General features: G+C 39.6%; 1 protein-coding gene across 6 annotated transcripts in view; it reads right to left on the bottom strand.

Moving 5' to 3' along the window:
- The window catches only part of GREB1L (GREB1 like retinoic acid receptor coactivator), a 269,159-nt gene that overhangs the window by 29,834 nt on the left and 212,430 nt on the right, over positions 1-26,895 (bottom strand). For all 6 annotated transcript variants that reach the window (XM_032859791.1, XM_032859794.1, XM_032859789.1 and 3 more), the window contains 4 exons: positions 19,804-19,984; positions 17,043-17,235; positions 5,222-5,355; positions 1,889-2,228 (listed from right to left, as the gene is read on the bottom strand). In XM_032859791.1, the coding sequence (XP_032715682.1) occupies positions 1,889-2,228; positions 5,222-5,355; positions 17,043-17,235; positions 19,804-19,984 (848 nt within the window). The remainder of the gene's footprint in view (positions 1-1,888; positions 2,229-5,221; positions 5,356-17,042; positions 17,236-19,803; positions 19,985-26,895) is intronic.

Here is a 26,895-nt window from a genome sequence, read left to right on the forward strand (position 1 = left end):
CAGGGCTGTGGGTTCAAGCCCCACACAGGGTGTAGAGATTACTTATGGGAGTTAAATAACAACAAAAAAGAACCTCAGGTCTTTGTGGTTTTCAGCCTATGGCCCAGAAGGGTGGATTATTTAGGACCTGCTGATTTATGCTGATTCAGTGATTGGTACTTCTGAAGACTCTCAAGAAATGAGCTCAGCTATGGGTGGCTATACTTGATCAGGGTCATGGAGACCCAAAGAAGATTCTGCAGCCTCACATCCTCTTCAGCCATCTCCCTGCAGATTATTTGCCTTTCCATTAGTATCATTCAGATTTTCTTGAGACATACGTCTCAATGAATTATACTGTAAGAAGAGTTTTAGGACTCTCACGTGTTACTCATCTTAGAAATCTCGCAGTTATGCAGTCTGTAACTATCATTACAAATTGTGAACATTATATCTACATGTGAAATATAAATGTTTCAACTTCCACTAAATATAGGGTTTTTATTTTTAGACAGATTTATTTGTTCCAGCTGCTCCTCAAGATAATATATTTTGTTTGCATTTTGGATTATTCAATTTAGGTTAAGCTAATAGAATACAATAAAAAGGTTTATGTTTGCAAACCACTTTATGAACATTGAATAACATCCTGAAATTAGAGCTCTCTGAGATCATACAGTCCAACTCTCTCATTTTGCAGGTAGGAAACTGCAGCCCGGGGTGAAAATGAAAATTGCCCAAGGCTATGTGTTTTCTTTTCATAGAATTTGTGCCAAACTAGATTTTTCTTTTCTTTCTTTTTTTAAAAAAATATTTTATTTATTTATTTGTGTGAGAGAAAGAGAGTGAGAGAGAGAGTGCACACAAGTAGGGGGAGCAGCAGGCTCCCCACTGAGCAAGGAGCCCAACATGGGACTAGATCCCAGGACCCGGGGATCATGACCTGAGCTGAAGGCAGATGCTTAACTAACTGAGCCACCCAGGCGTCCCAAACTACATTTTTCTTAACTTGATTTAGCTCAGTATTTAGTGTGCAGGGTACAGATACCATGCTGGTCTAGCTCAGACATATACTACTTGCTTGGCATCGTACCCACATATATGTGGTTATTTTATTAAATCCTTCCTAATGGCTAGGACAGATTGGATTATAAAAGTCCCCAGAAAAACCTGAGCAGGGCATAAAGTAGGGAGTTAGGTGAGTTGATTTAGGAATTCTGCCGACCCCCTCCATGCCTACCATGAGGGGTTTAGGAGAAGCAGTTCCACCGGCCATGGGAAGGGGTTGGCCTGTGCTCAGGCTCTAATCCTCTGGCAGCAGCCTTGGAGAAGTCAGACCAGCAAGCCTCAGGGCTGGCAGACAAGGAGAGTTCAATGAAGCAACAAGGGGTTGAAGAGTCCACGGGCAAGAGGGTGGGGAATAGCTCTATGTGAGTACTAAAGATGGAACAGAATCCTTTACCTACTGACTCTAGACTCAGCGCACAGGCTAGGTAGACAGAAAAGAATTAGGGAACTGAAGTCACTTAAAGGCGAACCCACAGAGGTCTGGGAAAACAACTTACCTTTCTTTCTGAGAAAACAGATGGCCGTGGGCTACATGCATCTTGACCAAGGTCAATAAACATGGGGTCAAATTGGGTCATCTCATTTTTGCACCTGCAGTTGGAGAGCATGGAAGACCAACCGCAGGCACATGCTAAAAAGGGGGTTTGACAGAATCTTAATAAACCGGCTCCAGGGAGGGAACTGTACACGTCCCTTGGTTTAGGCTTAACACTGTCACAAAGATCAAATCAACACATGTGTAAAACTCTACTAAACTCAGGCCTCTGAGCCACCTACGTGGGGTTCCTAGAAAACAGAAATAAATGGTATTTCAAAGGAGAGGTGTCCGACCATTGCTAACCTTTAATCGTGCCACAAAGTGCGTTGAGACACTGAGTTCAGAGGCAGGGTTCCCGAGGATGATCTCGAAGCGGTATTGCAGCCCCAGCTTGTCGCGCACCTCCTGCAGCCGCTCCTTGGCTAACATCGCCAGCTGCACGGAAGGCACCCTGATAATGAGCATGTGTCCCCTCCCACTTCTGGTTTTTCCCGGGGAGCTGATGAGGTCATCCATAATGCTGAGTGTTTCCGGGGTGCTGTGGTCTCGGAGCGACGCCATGGTGGTGAGAGCCATCAGAGCCTCTGAGTACTGCTGGATGAGAAGGTAGCAGCGGACAACCATGCTGTGCAGCCTGGGGTACCTTCAACAGAACACAGGGAGCTAGGATTTGGGCAGCAGGACCAGCTGGGACAGCAAGGTCTTTGTGGGAGGAATGCAGACCTGGCAGGGTGGGAAGGGGTTACTGCTCTGTGGTGGGCTGGAGCTGCAGTAGGACCTAGGAGCCCACATCGCTAGAAGGAAAAGTGGAGCTTTAAATCCCTGTGAGTCAGAAACTGTTGGGATAGGTACAGCAAGTTAAAGAGGGTTAAGGATGCTTCAGCGACCCTAGCTTCTCTGAGTGTGGTCTGTGGTCCAGGAGCAGTACCACCTGGGAGCTTGTTGGAAATACCAAACTCGCCCACTCCAGACATCTGAATCAGAACTCACATTCTGACAAGATCCCCAGGTGATTTGTATGCACATTAACTTTTGAGAAGCACTGATCTGGTCAGGTTATTTGTTGACAGAGTCATAACGGATCATCCCCGGACCCTAACCTCTTGTTGGTGGCACTGAGTTAGGATGGTGGTGTTGTCAGCTTATTCCTCTGATACTTAAGACTACAGTAAAGAAAATTGAGACATTAGGATCATGTTTGCCAAGTATCAGACATAAAAAGAATCTATTTCTATAGATTACTATTATATACTAATATATATACTATATATTATATATTACTGTTATATACTAATATATATTAATAATATATACTACTTCTATAGATTATATTATATACTATATTACTATTATAAAAATAACAGTAATTATTATTACTAGTAATTACTAATTTGAGGGTAGCCCCACAGATGGCAGTAACTGTATCTTCCCATACAATGTGCCTTGGGGCAGAAGAAAACTTTGAGCTGACTGGAGAAATAGCACCCCCTAGTGGCGAAGCCTCCTATCACCAGAGCCCTGCTTAGCTAAGGGAACCTGGCAAAGAGGGGTGTCCTTGCCTCATCCCAACACCCATCAGTACTCCATCCCCACCCCGTCTGGACTGCCAAGTAAGAGGATCACTTTGTTCAAATTGGTACTTTTTACGGCTACAGAGCAGGCAGAAAATTTATTCATGAATTATTTATGAGTTATTCCTCAGAAAGCCAGGTCTGTTGGCAAAGTGAGTACAAATGGGCAAAGAGGACCCCTTTGCAGGTACAAGGAGGTGCTGGTCAAGAAAAGAGGTGTTGGCAAAATGAGGATGAGCCTGTGAACTTTCTTTCTGGTTGCCAGCTGGTAGCACAGGCAGCCACCTAGCAGCTGGGTAGGCCTTGGGTGGTTTGCCTTTGTTCCACTTTAAAATTCTATTTAAAGTAGAACAAGTGGTCTGCCAGCCTTGCACAGAAAAGCCCTGGGTCAAATACCAGTTAGGGTCATCAAATGAATAGCGTGGTTTTGAAATACTTCAGAGCTGGAAAGGACTGTGGATGCCCTCCCCTTCCCACCAGAAGGAGAATTAAGCAGCTGACAGAAATCTGGCTACTGGCCCAAGACCATGCCACCGGTCAGGGGCAGAGCTGGGTCTAGACTCACTCAGGTCTCTGATAAGGTCTCCTTACGTTGCAAGGATTTAGTAGTTTGGGGAAAAGTGAAGAAATCCTCCAGTTTACTCAACCCTGCACCAGTTCTTCAAACACTCAGTAAATCACAGCTATTATTAGCTTCAGTGACTGGGCTGGAAGAAGTGAGCACACAAGATCCATGTTTTAGGCTTCGTGTTTTTGGATGGACCAGATAGGTAAGCCAAAGTTAGAACCCATGGTAATTTTGATCTATAGGCATTTAGATCTCACACTCTGAAAGAAGTCTGAATTTAGACGTGAACAGTCTTCACAACCTGGTTGGTTTGCACTGAACTGTAATTGTTATTTTGTAAGTATTACCAAAGTTGTAAGAGAAGTTGACAGGACTGACTCTGAGTGATGCTCCTGGAAGGAAGGGTACGTTCCAAGCTGGTGGCTGCAGTAGCTGCGTGGGAAACACTTAAAAGGGAGACTCATGGGATGATTTTGGAAATGTAAGATCACATGTGCTATAGAAGGATTAATGTCACAGTGTCAGTTAAGTCTTCTTAAATCCAGCAGCTGCAAAAATATAAAACCCTACTCTGAGGCTGCTCTTTTCGTTGGTACAACGTAATAACTCACTGGTAGGCTCCCCCCACCCGTCCTCATTTTTTATTTCTCTTTCTTTTTTCTTAGCAAAGTTATAGAACAGGTTAGTAAAAAGGTGGCTTGTGATCAATTTGAAGAACAAGAGCTACTAAAAATTAGAATGTGCCTCATCAAAAAGAGTCCACCTGCCCCCATCATCGAAGGTCAGACAGACTCCTGCAGCGGGGGCCAAGGGGACCCTCTACCAGGTTACGTAAATTCTAATGTCTCTGTGACACTTCAAGTCTATGATTCAAGATCAGAGAGAAAAAAAAGGAAAACCCTTTACTCTTCTGGAGTTTGACCAGGACTTGGGGGAAAAAAGAAAGCAGAGGAGACAGAAAAGTCATGATCTTTAACTCCCAAGGTCAGGGACTGGAGGAGGCTCATTAGGAGCTGAACTCACTTCAAAGATTTAATTGCTCCTACTTTTCTCCAGTCTGCAATCCAAATCTCTTGTAGTAAAGTTCAGTTTTTACTGAGTCATCTAAGGGTACTTGACTGGGTGGATAGAAGGGAAAAGAGAAAAATGAAGAAGTGTAAGGCCACAGCTCAGAGAAATGGTCTTTAATCAGCAAATCTCTCTGTCCATCTAACCCCTGGTGAGAGCAGTAAAGCATGCTTGGGAGATGATTCAGAGCATGGCAAGTGGTTTTAAGTCCCACCCTGGGTCGCTAGTTTCCTTTGTTCGTCTCGGATGATCACAGAAAACCTACACGGGTAAAAGGTCATCTTAGGAGAGGCTATTTTCACTCTGCCTTTGAATGTCATCTGCACAGCGGGGGCTCCACGAAGCTCCCTGTGACAGTGACACAAGAGGCTTTTGGCTATTTTAGACACACAAGTACTGCTAAAGGAAAAGCTGAAGGTCCTTACTTACCTTTCCAAGAGCGTGTTCACCATTTTTTCAAAAGTCTCATCGCATCTCAGAAGGGGGCTTGTGATTCCCCACTGTAGAGACTTACTGTATTCATTCAGGCCAAAATACAGCTTCTCCTGGCAGCTCATGTCCTCCTGATTCAAAATAGAGCCAAACCCAGTGAGGAGAGGATACAGTGTGTCTTGTTTTCTAGGGGTGTGGGGGGCGGTTTGGAAATCCCTGCAATATGTTATTTGCTGGAAGGTTAAAAAATTGTGAAGAAACAAGTGGGACTACATCAAACTAAAAATCTTCTACATAGCAAAAGAAGCCTCAATAAAATGGAAAGACATGTAGTATAGGAGAAATGTTTGCAAATCATGCATCTGATAAGGGATTAATATCAAAAATATGTTTCTAAAAAACTCACATAACTCGGCAGCAAAAATCTCAAACAATCAAAAATGGGCTCAGGAACTGAATAGACATTTTTCTAAAGAAGACATACAAATGGCCAACAGGTGTATGAACATGTACTCAACACCACTAATCATCAGGGAAATGCAATTCAGAGTAAGGATCTAATGTACAAGATGGTGACTATGTCACCTAATGGGATGTCACCTAAACACCCGTTAATTTTTTTTTTTTAAGTAACCTCTAGGCACTATGTGAACTTGAATTCATGACCCCAAGATCAGGAGTCACATGCTCCAATGATTGAGCCAGCCAGGTGCCCACCTCACACTTGTGGGCATGGCTGCCATCAAAAGGAAGAATGATAACAAATGTTGGCAAGGATGTGGAGAAAAGTGAACCCTCATGCTTCGTTGGTGGCAGTGTGAATTGGTACAGCCACTGTAGGAAACAATATGGAGGTCCCTCAAAAAAATTAAAAGTTGATCCAGGAATTCCACTTTTGGGTATTTATTCAAAGGAAAGGAAAATGGATACAGAAGAGATAAATGCACTCCCATGTTCATTGGGCTTTATTCACAATAGCCAGGATATGGAAGCAGCCACGTGTCTGTCAGTGGATGAATGGATAAAGAAGATATAGTATGTATATGTCCACACAATGGAATATTATTCAGCCATGAGAAAGAAGGAAATCCTGCCATTTGTGGCAACATAGGTAGAAGTTGAAGATATTATGCTAAGTGAAATAAGAGAGAAAAAGACAGATAGTACATGGTTTCACTCATGAGGAATCTTAAAAAAAATCATCAAAACTCATAGAAGCAGAGAGTAGAAGAGTAGTTGCCAGGGGTGGGGGTTGGGGGGTGGGGGGAATAGGAGTGGGGAAAGTGTGGGGGGAGGGAATAGGAAGAGGTTGGTAAAGGGTACAAACTGTCTACTGTAAGATGAATAAGGTCTGAAGATCTAATGTATAATATGTTGACTATAGTTGTGAACACTATAATATATAATTGACATTTGCTAAAGTCAAAATGGAATGTCCTCACCAAAAAATATATACATAATACACACACACACACACACACACACACACATATATATATATACATATATATATAAAAAATAAATAAGATGACGGGTGTGTCAATTAACTAGAAGGGAGGAGTCCTTTCAAATCATCACAATGTACACTTTAAATATCTTACAATTTTATAACACCAAAAAAAGAATGAGATCTTGGAAGCAAAATAAGAGAGAGGGACAGGCAAATCAAGAAACAGACTATAGAGAACAAACTGATGGTTACTGGAGAAGAGGTGGGTGGAGGGATGGGGGAAATAGGTGATGGGGATTAAGGAATGCACTAGTGGTGATGAGGACAGGGTGATTTATGAAAGTGTTAAATCACTATATTGTATACCCAAAACTAATATAACACTGTATGTTCACTAACTGGAATGAAAATAAAAACTTAAAAAAACAACAACCAAGAAAATAATGAGTTTTTGCCATTTGCAACCACATAGATGGAACTAGAGGATATAAGGCTGAGATAAGTCACACAGAGAAAGACAAATGCCATATGATTCCACTTACATGTAGGATCAAAAAAAAAAAACAAAATAAATGAACGAAGAAACAAAGAGAAACAAAAAGCAGACTGTTAACTATAGAGAGCAAAAATAAACACATCAAGTAAGCAAGCAAACTGGTGGTTGCCAGAGGGGAGGGGGATGGAAAGATGGATGAAGTAGATAAGAGGTACAAACTTCCAGTTACAAAATACATAAGTCACAGGGATGAAAAAGCACAATATAGGGAATATACTCAATAATCTTGTAATAATGTTGTTTGGTAACAGATGGTAACTACACTTATCACGGTGAACAGTGAGTAATGAATAGAATTGTTGAATCATTACATTATACATCTGAAACTAACATAACACCATATGTTAATTATACTTCAATTAAAAATACACACAAAATAACTATTGAAATATCTTTAATTTTATGTCAATTATACCTCAATAAGGCTGAAAAAATTTTGGTTCATTATATAGCCTGATATTAACTCTACAGTTATCTCTGGGGCAGAAACCAAAATTTCTTTTCCCTTCAAATGAATTAATATGTGGTTAATGTTGAGATTTTATTTGTTTGTTTGTTCTGTTTTGTTTTTTTAGAGAGGGAGGGCAGGAGGGGCAGAGGGAGAGAGAATCTTAAGCAGACTCCAAACCCAGAATGGAGCCAGACCTGGGGCTTGATCTCACAACACTGGGATCATGACCTGAGCTGAAATCAAGAGTCAGATGCTTAACTGACTGAGCCACCAACGCATCCATGTTGACATGCTTTCTTAAGGCAGATGGTAACTACACAGATGGTTTGTCCTCTCTTTGCTTTGTTCAGGTATCTTCTGAGGAATAACGTTTTTAGGCTGGTATAGTCACTGGTCAGACTTTTCCCTCATAAAGCAGCTCTCTATAATGATACTTCTCTATAGAACTATCTGGAGGTCAACAAACTAAAAAACTCTTATTATAAAAAAAACTTTTCTGACATCATCTAATGATGGTAATTCAGAAAATCTTATTTTTTTACAAAAAAATTATTTATAAATGGAATCTATACCTTTCTGCCTTCCTAAGCAGAATTCACTGTATTTATTCTCCTTCTTGATGACTCAGACATCACTATGAAATGAATAACTATTTTGGGACATGACACAAAGTTTCCCTCAGAGGATCCTGAGTTGTGTGACAAGTTGTCCTTAAACATAAATAGCCCCAGAATATTAAGTAAGCTTTTTGAGTTCATGTATCTGTTTTTTTTTCAAGCTTTCTTTCTTCTTTTCTACATTAATTTTTCCCAGTCATGCCTCCTACCTGTCACGTGTCCTACGTGTGTTAATCTTACTTTTATTTGTAATTATGTATTGACATTTTCCTTTAAACACTCTCCAACTCATTTCATAAAGGTAATACAGTAGCTTCAATAAAGTAAGCAATCAAAGGAAGAAGAAGCAAGGGTAAGAGATGTAAGATTGGGCCAGGCATGGAGCTTGTGCTCTCAAAAATGCACACAAGAAGTTTTTGTACATTTTGTTTCTGAGCTTTTTTAGTAACTCAGAAAAACAGATAAGCAACTGTGTGGTTTATAAGGTCCATAAGACAGAAAATAAAGCACTGTTTAATTGCCACTTTTAGTTTTTCTGTGGCCCCCCGGACCAGTTATTCCTCTTTGTTGGAACAGGATCTTATTTGAGAATAAATGCGCCAGAGGACCAGAGTATGTCCTTGTAAACAGTGAAGCTTTAGAGCATACACTGAGTAGCATCTGTTTTGAAGGCCTGGAAGCCTTTTTTTATTTGCTCCCTTCCTTCTGGATAATTGTGTCAAATAAGTCATTTCAGGATGAAAAAAAAAAGCCATTCATTAGAGTTTCTGTCCTTATCTGGACTGCTGGCACAGAGTCAGTGGAAATGACTTCTCTTTTGTGCCTGCTGTCTTCACTTTCCTTCTCATGCTTGGTCCTGCTTCTTTGGGAAAATATAAAATCCTACTCCAGGCCTGTTATTTTTCCCTGATGCAGCATTTTAATTCACTGGGCAGGATGCATCCACCTGTCCTCAATTTAATTTCTCTTTCTTTGCAAAGTTATGGCGGGGGGGGGGTTATTAAACAGATAACCTGTAACCAACTGGAGCCAGTATTTTCTTTATTAATCGATAAAGACTTTATAGATTAAGAATGAGATATACTAAAAATAAGAATTAGACGTGAATAGTTTCCCCAATCTGTTAGGTCTGCATTAAACTGTAACTGCAGTCTTCTAAGTATTATAAACCTTGTAATAGATGTCAGTGGGACCACCCTTTAAAATACATTTTACAGAGGTGTCTGGGTGGCTCAGTTATTGGGTGTCTGCCTTTGGCTCGGTCATGATCCCGGGGTCCTGGGATCAAGTCCCACATCAGGATCCCTGCTTGGTGGGGTGGGGGCCTGCTTCTCCCTCTTCTTCTGCTTGCGTTCCCTCTCTCACTGTGTCTCTCTCTGCCAAATAAATGAATAAAATATATTTTTTAAATATTTTATTTATTTATTTGAGAGAGAATGAGTGAGAGAGAGCATAAGAGAGGAGAAGGTCAGAGGGAGAAATGGACTCCCCAAGGAGCTGGGAGCCCGATGGAGGGCTCGATCCTGGAAGGCCGGGATCATGACCTGAGCCGAAGGCAGCTGCTCAACCAACTGAGCCACCCAGGCGCCCAAATGAATAAAATCTTTTAAAGAATAAAAAAATAAAATGTGTTTTACAAAGCTCTGAATGATGTTACTTGAAAGAAACAGGGCATTCCAAGAATCACAAATCGTACTGAATCCTTTGGTCTTTTGGGAAAATGTCCCTTCTCCCACAAAAACAAAAAAATAAAAAAACTCCTCCTCCCAAAGTCCTACCCTCCCAGTTCCCCCTCACCCACAGCTCTCCCTGTCCTCTCCCTGCTGTCCTTGCTTCTCACCAGCCAAATGCTCGGCTCCCTGGAAGGTCACCAAAGACGGCTGAGGCCAAATCCAGCGGCCTGTACCTGTCAGTCCTTGGCCACAGCCCTCTTGGCAGTTTTCTTCATTACATTCCTCAACGATTTTATCCACACCAGCTGCTTCAGTGACCACTGAAATTCTTGACGAAATATTCCAAATCTACATCAAAAATCCCCTGTAGAAACTCCAAATTTGCATTTACATCCGTGCACTCCTCAGCTTTAACTCATTCAAAGTCCACTTCCTTTGCCCTCCACAGATCACTCTTCCCCTTGAACTTGGTTCCAACTAAAGGCATCACCTCAAAGAGATCTCCAACTGTTCCCTCTTCCCCAATAAAAAATCCTAGAAAATTCACCGTTTCTCCCATACTTTTTCTGGCTAGGACCATGATTTATGTATTTGTTAATTTGAATCTGAATTATCAGAAAAGCCAGATGACTGATCTCCCCATGTTTAATCACTTTGACTTAACCTCTACCCTGAATGAACTGCTTTAAAAGGCAGCCTCTCAGTATCTCGTAGAGCTGAACATATGCATTCATTCCCACATAGACACCCAACAAAAATACATACCTGGGTCTAAAATTTACATTACTAGAATGTAAATAACACCAGTACTTGAAATAAATGAATGGGATGGATAAGTGAATTGTGGTGGTCACCCAGTGTAATCTATATACGGCAATATGAATGTTTTATGACTCATGAAAAATAGAGAAAAATCTCACATGCTGAGCAAAAGCTACATACAAAAGAGTGCATACTGCATGATTCCATTTATATCAAGTTCAAACCTGGGCAAACCAAACCTATGGGTAAGAGGCCAGAGGAGTGTCAGCCTTCTGTGGGAAGTGCCTGTTTTCCAGGCTAGTGGTGATGTTTTTTTTCTTCATTTCGATGCTGGTTCTACAGGTGCTTTCAGCTTGTGAAAATTCATTAAGTTGCACATTTACCATATTAGTATGAAAATGAAATATGTATATTCTGATAATATAATTGACTCTTGAACAACATCAAGTTTGAACTGCATGGGTCCAACTTACGTAAGAGGCTTTTGGGGTTTGTTTTTGTTTGTTTGTTTTGTTTTTTTTTTGCTTTTGTTTCTTGCTTTTTTTTTTTTGCAAAAAGCTTTATTGTTTTCATTTGGTGCAGGGTTTGGGAGAGGGCTCTAGGTGGTTAAAAAGTTGCCTAGTGGCTGCAGGAAGAGGCTCAGGCAGAAGCCCAGACACCCAGGAGGATGCCCATGAGCCCCTCAAGGGGCCAACTTCTTGATGAGTTTTACCTCCTCATCTAGGAAGTGGTTCTCCAGGAAGCCACAGAGTTGGGAGTTTGTGTGGGCAGAACCCAGAGCAGGCAGATCCAGAAGGCCCTGGTTCAGATTCTTCTCTAGGACCATGGGTTTACACTCATCTTGAAAGGGCTTCCGCATGGCCTGAAGAGTGAATGGCTGCTGGGCTGATCTTGTATCTTCAATAGAACCTCAGCCCTCTAGAGCCACTTGGCTGAGGTTGGGACAGAAGCCCAGGGAGAGACAGGCATTGGAGCCCTGTGTATGCATGTTGACCAGGCAGGTGAGGGCAGCCTCCACCTTGATGGAGTCATCTGGACAAATCCAGGAGCTTGTGGTTGACTGGCAATAAGGACCTAAGCTCAAAAACTAGTGATGTCTAGTCCTGGAGCCAGAAGATGGCTGAAAAGATGGTTCTGAGGTTACAACTGGAAAAGAGGTTGGAGGGTGGTTGGAAGCTCGGAGAAGAGATATCCCTGGGTCTGTTCCATCCAAACACTGTTGAAGCAAGAGACAGATCTCAGAACCATCAGTCGCTCTGCCTCTGTGTAGATTTTTTACAGTCCAGTACTTTAAATGTATTTTCTTTTTCTTATGATTTCCCTAACCCTTTCTTTTCTCTAGCTTACTTTATTGTAAGAACACGGTATATAATTATATAATATACAAAATAGATGGTAATCAACTTTTTATGTTCTTGGCAAGGCTTCCAGCCAACAGTAGGCTATTAGATAAGTTTTGGGGGAGACAACGTTATATGCAACTGTGCAGGCGTGGGTGCTTCTGACCCGTGTTGTTCAAGGCTCAACTATGTTTTTAATAATACTATGCCCTTTTGAAAAAATTGTTAATGCCTGTGTAATAAGTGTAAACTTTGCCAGCCTGGCACTTTAAGCCTCTATCTATATATTTCCAGGTTTTCATCCCCTTAGTGTTCTCTGAAAAATCTCTGTTTCCTCTTCTGTGGTCTGCTGCCAGGAGTACCTGAGCGCAGTCCTTCTGCCCTTGCAATGCCCATCCACAGTGCTCTCTCCATGTTGCCTTTCCTAGTGCTCTCAGATGGGTGGGACTTCTCCTTCCTTTCAACCCCCAGAGCATTTTGATTTTTTAAAATTTTCTCATTCTACTCGTTGTTTTGTTTTTACTAATAAAAACTATACATTCAAGGTGTACAACTTGATTTTTTTAAAAATTGAGATGCAATTGACATGTAACATTGCATTAGTTTTCCAGGTGTATAGCATAAGAATTCTATTTATGTATAGGGCTATCTTGGAGATTTGACGGTTTGGTTCCAGACCACCACAATAAAGCTGGTGGTCAATAAAATGAGTCAAATGAATTGTTTGGTTTCCCAGTACATACAAAAGTTATGTTTACACTATATTGTAGTCTATTAGGTGTACAGTAGCATTATGTTAAAAAATCAATGTGCATATCTTAAATTAAAAGATACCTTATTGCTTAAAAATTCTAATCATCATCTTAATTTCTAGCAAATCATAATCTTTTTGTGGGTAGAGGGTCTTGTCTTGATGTTGATGGCAGCTGACTGATCAGGGTGGTTGTTGAAGGTGGGGTGGCTGTGGATATTTCTTAAAACAAGACAATAGTGAAGTTTCCCACATCAATGGACTCTTCTCTTCATGAATGATTTCTCTGTGGCGTGTGATACTGTTTGATAGCATTTTACCCACAGAACTTCTTTCAAAATTATAGTCAATCCTCTCAAACTCTGCCACTGTTTTCCCAGCTAAGTTCATGTAATACTCTAAATCCTTTGTTATCATTTCAACAATCTCCACAGCACCAGGAGTAGATTCCATCTCAAGAAACTACTTTCTGTGCTCATCCACAAGAAGCAGCTCCTCATCCATTCAAGCTTTATCATGGGCTTGCAACAATTCAGTCACATCCTCATGCTCCACTTCTAATTCTAGTTCTCTTGCTACTCCCACCACAGCTGCAGGGACTTCCTCCACTGAAGTCTTGAATCCTTCAAAGTCATCCATGACTTTGGAATCAACTTCTTCCCAACTCCTGCTAATACTGATATTTTGACCTCTTCCTATGAATCAAGAATGTCTCAATCACCTAGAATGGTGAATTCTTTCCAGAAAGTTTTCAACTAACTTTGTCCAGATCCATCAGAGGAACCACTATCTATTGCTACTATAGCTTTACAAAATGTATTTTCTTAAATCATAGGACTTGAAAATTGAAGTCACTCCTTGACCCATGGACTGCAGAATGGATGCTGTGTTAACAGGCATGGAAACCACGTTCAGCTCATTGTGCATCTCCATCAGAGCTCTTGGGTGACCAAGTGCATTGTCAATGAGCTGTGCTATTTCGTTCACATTCTTACATGGATGTGGCATTATGCCGCAATGCTAAATCTACTAACGTGTTTACAACAGTAACATCAAAGATCAATGATCATAGATCACCATAATAAATATAATAATGAAAAAGTTTGAAATATTGTGAGAATTACCAAAATGTAACACAGAGATGTGAAATGAGCAAATGCTGTTGGAAAAATGGTGCCAACAGACTTGCTTGATGCAGGGTTGCCACAAATCTTCAATCTGTAAAAAATGAAATATCTGCGAAGTGCAATAAAGCAAAACATAATAAAATGAGGTATGCCTTCATATATATTGTAAAATGATCATCAGAGTAAGTCTCTCAGCCCATATATTGTAATTTTTTTTCTGGTGATGTGAACTTGTAAGATCTACTCTTGTAGTCACTTTCAAATATGCCATACAATATTAACTGTATCTCTAGGACTTACTTATTTTATAACTGGAAGTTTGTACCTTTTGACCCCATTCACCCTTTCACCTATCCCACTCCTGCCTCTGGTAACCACCAAACTATTTTCTCTATGTATATCTTATTCTACTTTCGTAACAGTGACCTTAATATGTACTTTTCTTTCTCCCTTAAGCAGTTAGTTCTCTCTGTGTGTTCTTGGAAAGGTCTAACACGAGCCCACAAGTGCTCAGTATTTTTTGAATTGAATTACTCTGCTTTTCTCAATTTTTCCTTTTTGAAGACATTGACCTCAAGATAACAAAAGGAGGCTAATAGTTAGGAGTTTCTTCCCTAATGTGTAAGTATGTTGTTAGGTTCAAAGTTTCTATCTTTCTTCTATGCTGATCTCAATTTCATAGTGATGATTTTTTAAAAACCTTAATTAGAGTATAATAACTCTCTATCCCTCAATTATTTTAATTAAATCCTAGGTATCAATCTTTGATTCATAAATACTTCACTAGATGCCTCTCAAATAAGAACCCCTTAAAAAATAACCATAGTACCATTATTGTGCCTTAAAAAGCAACCATAATCATAGCAATGACTTCTTTTTAAAAAGTTTTATTTATTTATTTTAGAAAGAGAGAGAGGGAGACAGAGTGAGCAGGAGTGGGGGGAGGGGTAGAGGGAGAAGGAAGGAGAATCTCAAGAAGACTCCATGCTGAGTGTGGAGCCTGATATGGGGCTCCCTCTCACGACCCTGATATCATGACCTGAGAATCAAGAGTTGGATGCTCAACTGACTGAGCCATCCAGGCACAGAAGAATGACTCTTAAGGAAAGTTATTTTTAGCCTATTTCCCTATTATTTTATGTCAGGAGAAGGGAAAGCGCCGAAGCTATGAGTTTTTCCTATCACTGGTGTGATCCCTTCTGGAAAAGATGACACCAACAAGGTTAATTAGGATAGTTCTCTTCTCCCCTCCCCAACAATATATTAAAACTTAACATTTATAGGAAAACTGTTGGCTTAAAAAACAATTTTTCCCTTCACAAGTTTTATTGGCAATCCCGTTCCATGTCAGGGCAACTGTAGTCTACCGGTGTACCTGACACTTGAGAGGCAACAGGTAGTCTACAGGTGTACCTGACACTTGAGAGGCAAAAGAACTGAGCTAGCCTCTTACTCTCACCTGGAATTTGACATCCAACTGATGAAGATGGCATAGAGAAGATACTAACAAAGTGAGAGCTCAAAGCAATTTCTATGTGATAGTGAACACACTTGAATTCGCACAAGGGAGGCATGGTTGATGCCACCATGATTCAGTCACCTGAGCTTGCTTGACTACAAAGGACAAACTAATACTCAAAAATAAGAGCTACAAGTCAGGGAAAACTTACCTACTTCATAACAGAATGAAATGCACTGGGTTGATAAATGAGTAAATGTTATTCTTTTTTTTTTTTTTTAAGATTTTATTTATTTATTTGTGTGTGAGAGAGAACAGCACAGGGAGCAGCAGGCAGAGGGAGAGGGAGAAGCAGGCTCCCCACTGGGCAGGGAATCCCCATGTGGAGTTCCATCCCAGGGCCCTGAGAACATGATGCTTAACCAACTGAGCCACCCAGGTGCCCCTAAATGTTATTCTTGCATCTGGCATCTTTTACTTGTTTATTTAAAAATGTTTATTTAAAAATACCCATAATGTTCAATATTTTTAAACAAAGAATCCATTGCTTAAGGGCTAATCTTCATCATTTTTTATGAAACACTTACTTCTTTTCTTTGATAGTATATTTATCATGCACTATATAGGTCACAGAAAATATCTTCCATGTGTTAGGGATTGGAGCCAAAAAAACATACAGTCTTGAATATTATTGTACAACTTTGAGATGGTTGCTCTAAAAACATTAAGTGTGACTACTGAGTAATTTAAAATAACAGTATCACAATCCTGTTTCAACCATGACTAAGAACTGATTACAAGAAAAAAATCCAGGGGCACCTGGATGGCTCAATAGGTTAAGCCTTTGCCTTCGGCCCAGGTCATGATCCCAGGGTCCTGGGATCGAGCCCCTCATGGAGCCCCGCATCGAGCCCTACATCGGGCTCTCTGCTCAGCAGGGAGCCTGCTTCCCGCCCCCTCTCTGCCTGCTGCTCTGCCTACTTGTGATCTCTCTCTCTACGTCAAAAAAATAAACAAAATCTTTTTTAAAAATCCAGTTGCTGGGGAACATGAGAGTAATTTACAGTCATGGATCAGTAAGACTGAAACATGACAGAAGAGCTATTCAAAAGGACAACAAAATTTCCAAATTTCAGATTGAAATTCATCATTTATTTTATTTTTTTTACATATTTTATTTATTTGAGAGAGAGAGACAGAAATAATGTGAGAGAGAGAGAGAGAGAAAGAGAGAGAGAGCATGAGCAGGGAGGGAGCTCGATCCCAGGACCCTGGGATCACAACCTGAGCCAAAGGCAGATGCTCAACTGACTGAGCCACCAAGGTGCCCCTGAAATTATTGGTGGCTGTATAAGACAGTATCACATTTTGGGGGTGGAACTATATAGGATGGATAATTCTGTATCTGCATGATAACCTAAAAAAAGAACATAATCAGATTGATATAGGACACTAATCACTAGTCTTTAGACTTATAATAATTGTAATTATATGGAACTTTTAGGAGATAAATGTTAGATTTTTGAAGTCTCATGTTATTTTACAGAACCATGACAATATTTTATTACAAGATTCTGCTCCCTGGGGGACTGAGAACATGGCTGTGCCTCAGAGAGCAGAACAGAGACTCACCATGCCGTCCAGCTGTATCCAGTGAACTTCATTGCTGGAGCTGATTCGAGACTGTTGGGTCTGTAGTGTGTACGGGAAGGAGCTAACCTGGAGCACCAGCAGATTGAAAGCTTCCAGGACTTCTCTGCAGTTAATGACTCTATCAGCCAATCCATGACTGGGTTCGCCATGTGACAAAGAACCCGAAATGACACTGGAGAAATATTGAAAGTCATGTTAATACCTCCTAATTGAAGGGACTAGATACAGAAGCAGACATCAAAGTGGAGCTAATGTTTTCATTTTTGTTTTTCTAGTTCTTTTTAATTGGGAGCAGGATTAGAGGCAACCAACATTTAATTCAAAAGAGCAATAATGACACTCCTTCTTACCACTTTCAGACAGATCTCAGATATTTTTTTCCTGTTTCAGTCTGCCTCTGTTATACCTCAAAGTGTAACTCAGTTCTACAGGCCAAGGATACATAAATCTATAGCTAAGATGGATCACTTTGGTCTGAAAACTCATCTGAACGAGGCTTCTCCATCAAATCAGGATGCTCATAACGGAAATGACTGGTACCCCAGAGAAGCCCCCAAACTGCGAGGGATCCCCTCTGTGTTAAGGTCACTCTCTTTCCTCCCTTGAGCATGTTAGACTATGGGGAGGCTACAGAGGGACCACTTAACCCCTTCCTCCCCATGACCAAAATTTTTATATCTGAATCATTTTCAGTTCTGTTCAGTTTGGATGTACTAGGTTGTTATGTAGCCTCAAAACCACATTTTTTTTTTTTTTTTTGTCAAAGACGTAATCTCAGTGCCCTGGGGAATTAAATGTAGAGTGATCCAATATACATCCTCAGAGTTACTACCCCAAACTTTCAAAGATGAGGTACATCAGGTGACTGAGCTATTTTTGCTCATAGAAGACTAGGAGAGGGGCACCTGGGTGGCTCAGTGGGTTAAGCCGCTGCCTTCGGCTCAGGTCATGATCTCAGGGTCCTGGGATCGAGCCCGCATCAGGCTTTCTGCTCAGCAGGGAGTCTGCTTCCTCCTCTCTCTCTGCCTGCCTCTCTGCCTACTTGTAATCTCTGTCTGTCAAATAAATAAATAAAATCTTTAAAAAAAAAAAAAGACTAGGAGAAACTGAACAGCATCTGGGCAACCTTCCTCCCTCCCTCCCTCCGTCCCTCCCTCCCTTCCTTCCTTTTTCTTTTACTTTTCTTACTTTCTTCCTATTTCTCATTCCTTCCCTTCCTCCCTCTCCCCCCTCCCTCCCTCCCTTCCTCTTTCTCTTTTTTCTTTCTTTTTCCTCCTTCTTTCTTTCTTTTCTTTTTTCTTCCCTTCCTTCTTTCCTTCCCTCCCTCCCTCCGTCCCTTTCAATCTCCTTTTTTTCTTCTTCCTGCCTTCCTTCCTTCCTCCACCCCTCCCTCACTCACCTTCTTTCTTTCCTTCCTTCTTTCTAACATGCTATGCAAGATCTTATCTATGCCTGCATACGGCTTTAGAGTTCAGATTGTAGAATTCCAAACACATTCTGGCTTTTGAACAAGTGCTTTTGCAATTCTGATATTTCTACAATAAAGCCCAAATCTTTCATATGCTTAACCTCAGTGTGTCCAAAGAAAGGAAAACCTACGAACACTCGATGGTGCCCGAACTTGCCTTTTTAATCCATAAGTTGAAAGATACACCCTAACAGATAATTACGGTAATTTGGTCTGGGAGCAAAACTGGCTCCATCATGCCACATTTACTATTCTTTCACTGTAAACCCACCTGAGGAATAGGATATTCTCTTGTTTAAACTGGTAAATTGGGGAAGGTTTCAGATTTGCTCTAACATCTTTTTTTTTATTATTATTTTTTAGAGTTTATTTATTTATTTATTTATTTATTTAAAGTAATCTCTATACTCAACATGGTGCTCAAACTCATAAAGTCAAGATCAAGAGTCATATGCTCTTCTGACAGCAGGCACCTCTTCTCTCAGATCTTTAAGTGGCATCTTTACTACTGTTCAAGGTACCCAGGTAGAGAGGAAGGCAAGGAAGAGGAGCAACAGGAGAAGAGGAAGGTGGGGAAAGGGGAAAAGGACTGGGAAGGAAGAAGAGTGGAGAAAGGAAAGCACATGGCCCTTCTGGGAGCTCATGAATATCAACCCTCCTGCTGTTGCCCTTTCTCTGAGACAGCTGAGTTCTACAATACCCTGAAGACAGCTTTTTAACGGGTTGGTTTCTTTCTTTCTTTCTCTCTCCCTTCCTTTCTTCCTCCCTCCCTCCCTCTCTACCTCCTTTCCTCCTTCCTTCTTTCCTTTCTTTCATAAAAGATACTTTTTTTTTTTTAATTTGAGAGAGAGAGAGGGAGCCCATGAGGAGGGGGAGGGTCAGAGATAGAGGAAGAGATAGAAACTTAAGCAGACTCTCCACTGAGCAAGGAGCTCAAGGCCAAGACCAGGCTCAACCTCAGGATCGTAAGTTCATGACCCTGAAATCATGGCCCTGAGATCACGATCTGAGCTGAAACCATGAGCTGGCCATTTAACTGACTGTGCCACCCAAGACCCCTTTAACAGGGATATCTAAATTCACTCACAATATAGTTAAAATGAAATCAACACTAAATTGGTTGGGAAAGTTGAGAGCACAGGGAAGGAGTAGGAATAAGTTACCAGTAAGAAGATGTCAAGTGTTAGGGTCTCTGGGCTTTTTTGGGAATTTATGATAAAACCATTGCTGTGCTAGAAGAAAAGCTATATTTGCTCACTCTGAAGCAATCACCTCGTTAGTTCCACATGGGAGTTGTCATGAACCAGCACAAACAGTGTGTATGGGTTCTGTTTTACCCTTCTCATAAAAACTTCAAACTTGGTTTGAATCTCATTGTCTAGACGAACAACATATTTCTCTGCTCTCTGATAAGCCGTCCCATTTTCCTCCAGACCCAAGTCTACAAGGACACCTGCCAAGAAGAAAAAAGGTGTTTATCTTTTCACACATACATATATAAATGAAATAAACTGAAGTTCAATGTCAACTGATATACCAGGTAGTAGCCGTATGTATCGGTTTTTACAGAGCAGATACTTCTCTTGTATATTCCCCACCAGAATTTTGATGAGGAAATATCAGATTTCTTTTTCCTTAGACCCCCCCTCCCCACCCCATCTCCTACACCTCACTCAAAGGGCAACAGGGAACGAACAACTTCATACACTAAGTAGAAGCGATCGAATGTATGAAGGCAATGTCTAATTAAATTCTATTTGTATTGAAATATTACTACTGACAGTTACCATAGGCAACTCAGAGCTATAGCTCTTGACCAGATTAATATAATCACATAAGCCTTCTTTACCCCCAAATTTAGCAACAAAACATATATAAGAGAAAGGAAAACAACATAAGATGTCCAAATATACCATAAGTAGACTGGGAGCTTTTTTAGGTAATATTTTATTCATTTTATACAGTGAGAGTTTTGCATAATGTCTAGAGTATGGGCAGTCCTCAATGAATATTGGAGTATGTACCAAATTAATAAAATGAATGGAATTACCCAAGATTACTATATTCTGCAAATATTAGAAATGGAAACTTCTGTACTGTATCATTATCTCTGTCTAGGATATAATTACTTCTATATTCAAACATCTAAAAAGTTTGAGGCACATGAAGGTGTTGTTGGTATAATCGGTTAAAACACAAAATCCCCCTTCCAAATGAAGAGACAAAATGATAAATATGTGAGGTGAAGGATGTGTCAACTAACCGTACTGTATAAACATTTTACGATATAAAGAAAGGTCAAATCCTCAAGGTGTACACTGTACACTTTAAACTTACACAACGTTATATGGCAATTATATCTCAATGAAGCTAGAGGAAAAAACCCCAAACCAAGGGTAACCTCCTCTTCCAGACCTTTAGCTGCATGGGGGGGGGGGAAGGACTAACCCCCCCCCCCGCCCCGACCTTGAAATGAGAGCCTTGTGACTCAAGCCCACAGCCCTTCAAGGAGAAGGAACCAGAAGGCTAATTTTGGGGTTAGATATGTTATGGAGGCCTTGAGGATCAGCCTGAGCTCCCAAAGCTAGAGGATATCTATTTAGCATCTAATATCAGCCAAATCCCCACCAGCCACAACTATGTGAAAAAAAAATTAAATTAAAAAGAAACAAGTTAATTTAAGAGACTTTTATAGAGTTATGTTGACTTAGTTTTATCTAGCTTTTCTTTTCAGATAAAATCAGCTCAATTACAACTATATGCAATTAACATCTAGACATTGTAATAGTAATAGTTCTAAATGGTATAAAAGAAAACAGGAAGAATGTTTTACCATATGGAAAATTCATTATACAAGAAAAAGTGAACAGAAAGATCATTTTGCTTTCAAACATTTTTCATGAGAAGATTTTACCCAGACATTGTTTTCAATTTTCACCCAAATGTAGCAAATGTTACTGTGACTATACCTGAAACCAGTCACACATGTAATGTGGCAGGTATCCTGATTTTTCTTAAAGTGGATTGCTTGTAAAATTCATTCAACATTCCATAGTGGTTTACTGAGCGTATCAGGCACCATGTGAGGTATTGTGTTAGTCATCGGGATGCACAGGAAAGCAGGACAGAGGTCTTAACCTCATGGAGCTTATGATGGAGAAGACGGATAATTTTGACAAGTGTCACAATGAAAAGACAAGGACATACTATGGGAGGAGGTGATAGAGGAGGTAAGCAGAGAAATAGAGAACCGACTTAATCTCTGGGTGTTTCTGTTTCCTTAATCTGTATAATAGAGAGAAGAGTGCCAGTTGAAAATAAGTCTATGTTTCCCAAGTTTATCCCTAGGAAATAAGCAGTGCAACTTAATGGTAACTTACTAGAAAAAACCATAAGTAATTCATAAAGAATAAAAATATTTCTTATGGATAATTAAGAGTTGACTACATTTCAGAACAAATGAATAAAGACTTTTGACAGGTCAATTTCATACATGCCCTAATGGAAAGACAAAGTTCCATGAATCTAAGAGGTTGTTCTCTTAGATATGACATGTGACTATGTGGCCATCTGGCCCTGCAGGGGTGAATTTGGGTGGGGAGCAGGCACATCATAGATACTTGACATTTTAATTTCTAACTGGGCATTTTTAGTAGGTAATCCTTACCTTTAAAGTTTGTTTTAGACTTGCCTTTATTTTTAAGTATTGTTTCTTTCCTGGTTATGAAAGTGAAAGATACTCATCTTGGAAAAACTGGAAAGTATAGAGATATATTAAAAAGAAAAATTTTTAAACTCAAAATATAATTTTTTAACTCAAAATAAGCTACTGTGAACATTTCTGTGCATTGCTTCCTGTGTCTTTTCCTATGCATATTGTGCTACCTAACATTTTGTAATTTTGTATTTCCTGATATTTTTCACTTGTGACTGTAAAATAAGAAACAAATGATCATTGTTTATTAATAATATGTCTGTATAGAAAATGCAAAACAATCCACAGATAAATAAAACATAAGAATTTGGTTAAGTTGGGGTGCCTGGGGGGCTCAGTGGGTTAAGCCTCTGCCTCTGCTAGAGTCATAATCTCAGGTGCCTGGATTATAGCCCCGCATCAGGCTCTCTGCTCAGCAGGGAGCCTGCTCCCCACTCTCTCTCTTCCTGCCTCTCTGCCTACTTGTGATCTCTGTCAAATAAATGAATAAAATCTTTAAAAAAATAATTTGGTTAAGTTAATAGAGTCAATATCAATTTATAAAAATCGACTGCATTTCTATACACTAGCTGTAAGCAATCAAGAAGGATATATGTTTTAAAAAAAACATTTGCAATAACATAAAAATATTAAGTATCTAGGAATAAAAGTGTGTAAGATCTCTATAAAGAAAATGATGAGACTATTAATGACATTAAAGAAGACCTAAACAGAACTATATCATAGAAACAAGCAAATGTCTATCAGTAGTAAACTGATTGTTTAAAAATGTGTAATATATTCATGTAATAGAATATTAAAAAGCAGTAAAATGAATGAATTACAGTTACACATAACAACAGGATCAATCTCAGGGATGTAATGTTGAGTGTAAAAAGTAAATTATGGACACATGCATAGATTCTATTTACAAAAGTTCTAAAGGTTGTGAAATTTAGCAATATATTGTTTAGGAGTTATTGTGTTTATATATTAATGTAGTTATTATAATATAAATTAATATATAATGTTTAGGAATTAGCAAAACTATAAATGAAACAAGGGAATAATAAGCAGAAAATTCAGAATAATGGTTACCTTTGAAAGAAGAAAAACATTGATATCAGGAAGGAAAACAAGACTCCAGTGTTCCTTATTTTAATGGGTATGTAAATGTTCACTATACTGTGATTTATATTATCTTTTATAAATTTTATAAATTTGATTTATTCACTATTTAAAATTTCTTAAAAGAATGCAAATATCCATCCATGTTTTAGAAACTACTTGAAAACATTAATAACTATATTGAATTCTATTTGATGGACATATCATCAATGAAAAGTGACTATTTCCCTTTCATTTTCTATTTTGAATATTATAGAAAAGACCAGTGTAATACCCTTCAATTAGATTGACCAATTGTTAATATTTTGTTGCATTTGCTTTTTCTCTTTATTACTTTTTATTTATTATCATTACTATTGGATAATTTGGTAGTAACATATCACAATATTCACCTCAAATACTGTAATATGTATTTAATAAAAGCAAAGGCAGTTTCCTATATAACTTCATTATCTCCTAGGAATTAAACTAACACTGATATAATATTCTCTAATATAGGGGGCGCCTGGGTGGCTCAGTGGGTTAAAGCCTCTGCCTTCGGCTCAGGTCGTGATCCCAGTATTCTGGGATCGAGCCAGGGTCCTGGGATCGAGCCAGGGTCCTGGGATCGAGCCGCGCATTGGGCTCTCTGCTCGGCAGGGAGCCTGCTTCCCTTCCTCTCTCTCTGCCTGCCTCTCTGCCTACCTGTGATCTCTGTCTGTCAAATAAATAAATAAAATCTTAAAAAAAAAATTCTCTAATACCAATCCCCATTTGAGTTTTACCAGCTCAAATGTCCCAGGGCTGTGTTTTTTCTTTTTTCTTTTTAGATCTAGGATCTAATCAAGAATTAAGCATTGCACTTGGTTGCCATGTTTCTTTATTCATAATTAAAAGATCTCCCCTGCTTTTTTTTCCCTTTTGGTCTTTTCACTGATGGTTTTTTTAAAAATGCAAGTTAATTGTTTTGTAAAATGCCATATAATCTGAATTTGTTTGGGAGCATCCTTGTGATCAGACTCAGGTTAAATTTTTTGGCAAGGACACCTCATAGGTGACATTGTATACTTCTCTTTGCTCATAATGTCAATCTGTCTTATAACTGGAGAGGGCAAAGTTGGGTTACTTGGTTATGGTATTGCGGGCTGCCAAATCTCTCCATTGTAAAGATACATTTTCCCTGGTGTAATTTTTAATATGTGGGATGACATGTGGGGGGAGGGGCAGAGGGAGAGAGATAATCCTCCATCAGACTCCCCATTAAGCCTGTTATGTCCTTTTGAAATGTCTGCATCGATCTTGGAGTACCTTCTCACTTTCTGATACAAGATTCCAGACTGTTCCCACTTCAGAGCTGAGACAGTGGAGATTGGTATTTATAAGGCAAGATCTATCTAGATGCTAAGTGTACATACTGATACTGAGATGTCACTATTTTTTTTTAAAGATTGTATTTATTTATTTGTCAGAGAGGGAGCACAAGCAGGGGTAGCAATAGACAGAGGGAGAAGTGGGCTCTCCACTGAGCAAGGAGCCCTGTGTAGGACTCGATCCCAGGACCCTGGGGTCATCAACTGAGCCAAAGGCAGAGGCTTAACGAACTGAACCATCCAGGTGTCCCTGAAATGTTACTATTTTTAAGACATTTTAGTGCACAGACTTAGGAAACATTTTTAATTTTTTTCAAATTATGAGTTCATACTTACATCCAATTTAAATCTAAAAAGAATATTTCTTTTCCCCATTCCACATTTAAGGCTCCCTTCTTTCATGTGAGAACCCTGGTGTTTGGCAACATTAAAATATTTACTCATTTGCTCTACCCTGTGATATACACGAAGTAGTTTTAAAATTATCAATACCATTCTCAACAATATATAGATGAAAATTTTAAATTCATTTGCAATTTTTTTGTGCTCTTAGGATAGATCACATTGAGAGTTTACAATGAGAAAACTGTGTTAAAATACTTGAATTAATTCTTTTTGGTGTACGGCTATGTTATTAATTTGATATGCAGTAAAGTTCATTTATTTTTGCTTGCTTTCAATATTAAGTTTTTCCCACTTTAATTTTTAATTCATAATTCATTTATAAGGATTGAAAGTTAAAACTCTATAAAAAGTTATACTCATCTCATCCCCATATCTCTTCTACCTAATATAAATATTTCACTAGCTTGTGGTTTAGCCTTCATGTTTTGTTTTGTTTTTTCAAAAACATGCACAGTGGCATGGGAATCTAAAAACGGTCAGAAGCACTAAGAAAAGGGAGGTCTGAGAAAGGCCCCTTCCTGTCTCCTTGATAATTTCTTTATCACAGTTATACAGGGTTATACAGGGTTAAATATATTCTAATAAATCATGAACAAATCCATCACATTTTTTCAACTTCACAATAAAAGATGGACATCAGCAGAGCCCACCTGGAGTACTAACGGTCGCTCTGACAGATTCAGGGTCATGTCTGCTTAAATAATAAAGCTGACTCTTAACGTGAACGAGAAGTTAGAAGGCATCAGTAACTCTTCTTATTTTTTAACTCACTGAGTTCTAGAATACAGCCAGTGGTGGTTGGGAATCCCTGTGTCCCCTAAAGATGACTGACCTGAAGTTTGGGAGCACCAGAGGCTGTGCCTCAGTCGTGAACATCTTCCATGGAAATAACCAAGTTGAAACATCCCTGGAGAGGAAACTTCTTGGATGGCCAAGGACTTCAAGCAGCCTGATTGTTGCCATTGTGCCCCCTTCTTTTATCGAAGGCTATAGGAGCCAGATGGGCTTAAGGGAAACTGAGCACTAGCCTCAGTTCCCCTCCGTGGGATTAAAGAGAAACATCATGTCTTCTGAGGCCATTACTCTAAAACCTTTAAAGGGGAAGCAGCATTTTTTCTTCCACCCGAGGGTCTTGAAGGGGAATAAAACCAAGAACATACACACCAAGTCCATAATACCTTATGAGCACCAGTGCCAAAGGCCTTTCCGCAAAGATGGAAAGTCTGAATGAGTGGCCAGCATCTTTCACTAGAAGCAGCAGCTAATCAGCCTGAATATCACATCAAACTGATAATGATCAGGGAAATCTGAAATGACCAGGTATAGTAAAGATAACCTAGTACTCAAACCAATGCCCCATTTACACTGCCTGTTTGTTTGGAGAGAACAGTTCATCTGGCTTGTATGTTCTTTTTTTTTTTTTAAGACTTATTTATTTGAGAGAGAGAACACCCGAGCAGTGGGAAGGGGCAGAGGGAAACGGAGAAGCAGGCTTCCAGACACGGGGCTCCATCCCAGGACCCCCAGGATCATAAACTGAGCTGAAGGTAGATGCCTAACTGACTGAGCCATCCAGGCACCCCCGGCTTGTATGTTTTTATCCTTTGATGTTTTTTAACATAGAATTTTATTTCTAAATTTTTTATTTCTAATTTTTATTTCTTGCTCTTCTCATCAAGAAGATATGCCAAAGAAAAATGCAACTACTCTGAGTTTTAGCTGTTCATCTTCTCTTTGGATGGAATTAATTTCTCCGAAGTTTTGGTATGCAAAAATAATTCTACTGCT

Source organism: Lontra canadensis, unplaced genomic scaffold, assembly GCF_010015895.1.
Source record: "Lontra canadensis isolate GAN:19392208 unplaced genomic scaffold, GSC_riverotter_1.0 scaffold17, whole genome shotgun sequence".
NCBI lineage: Eukaryota > Metazoa > Chordata > Mammalia > Carnivora > Mustelidae > Lontra > Lontra canadensis.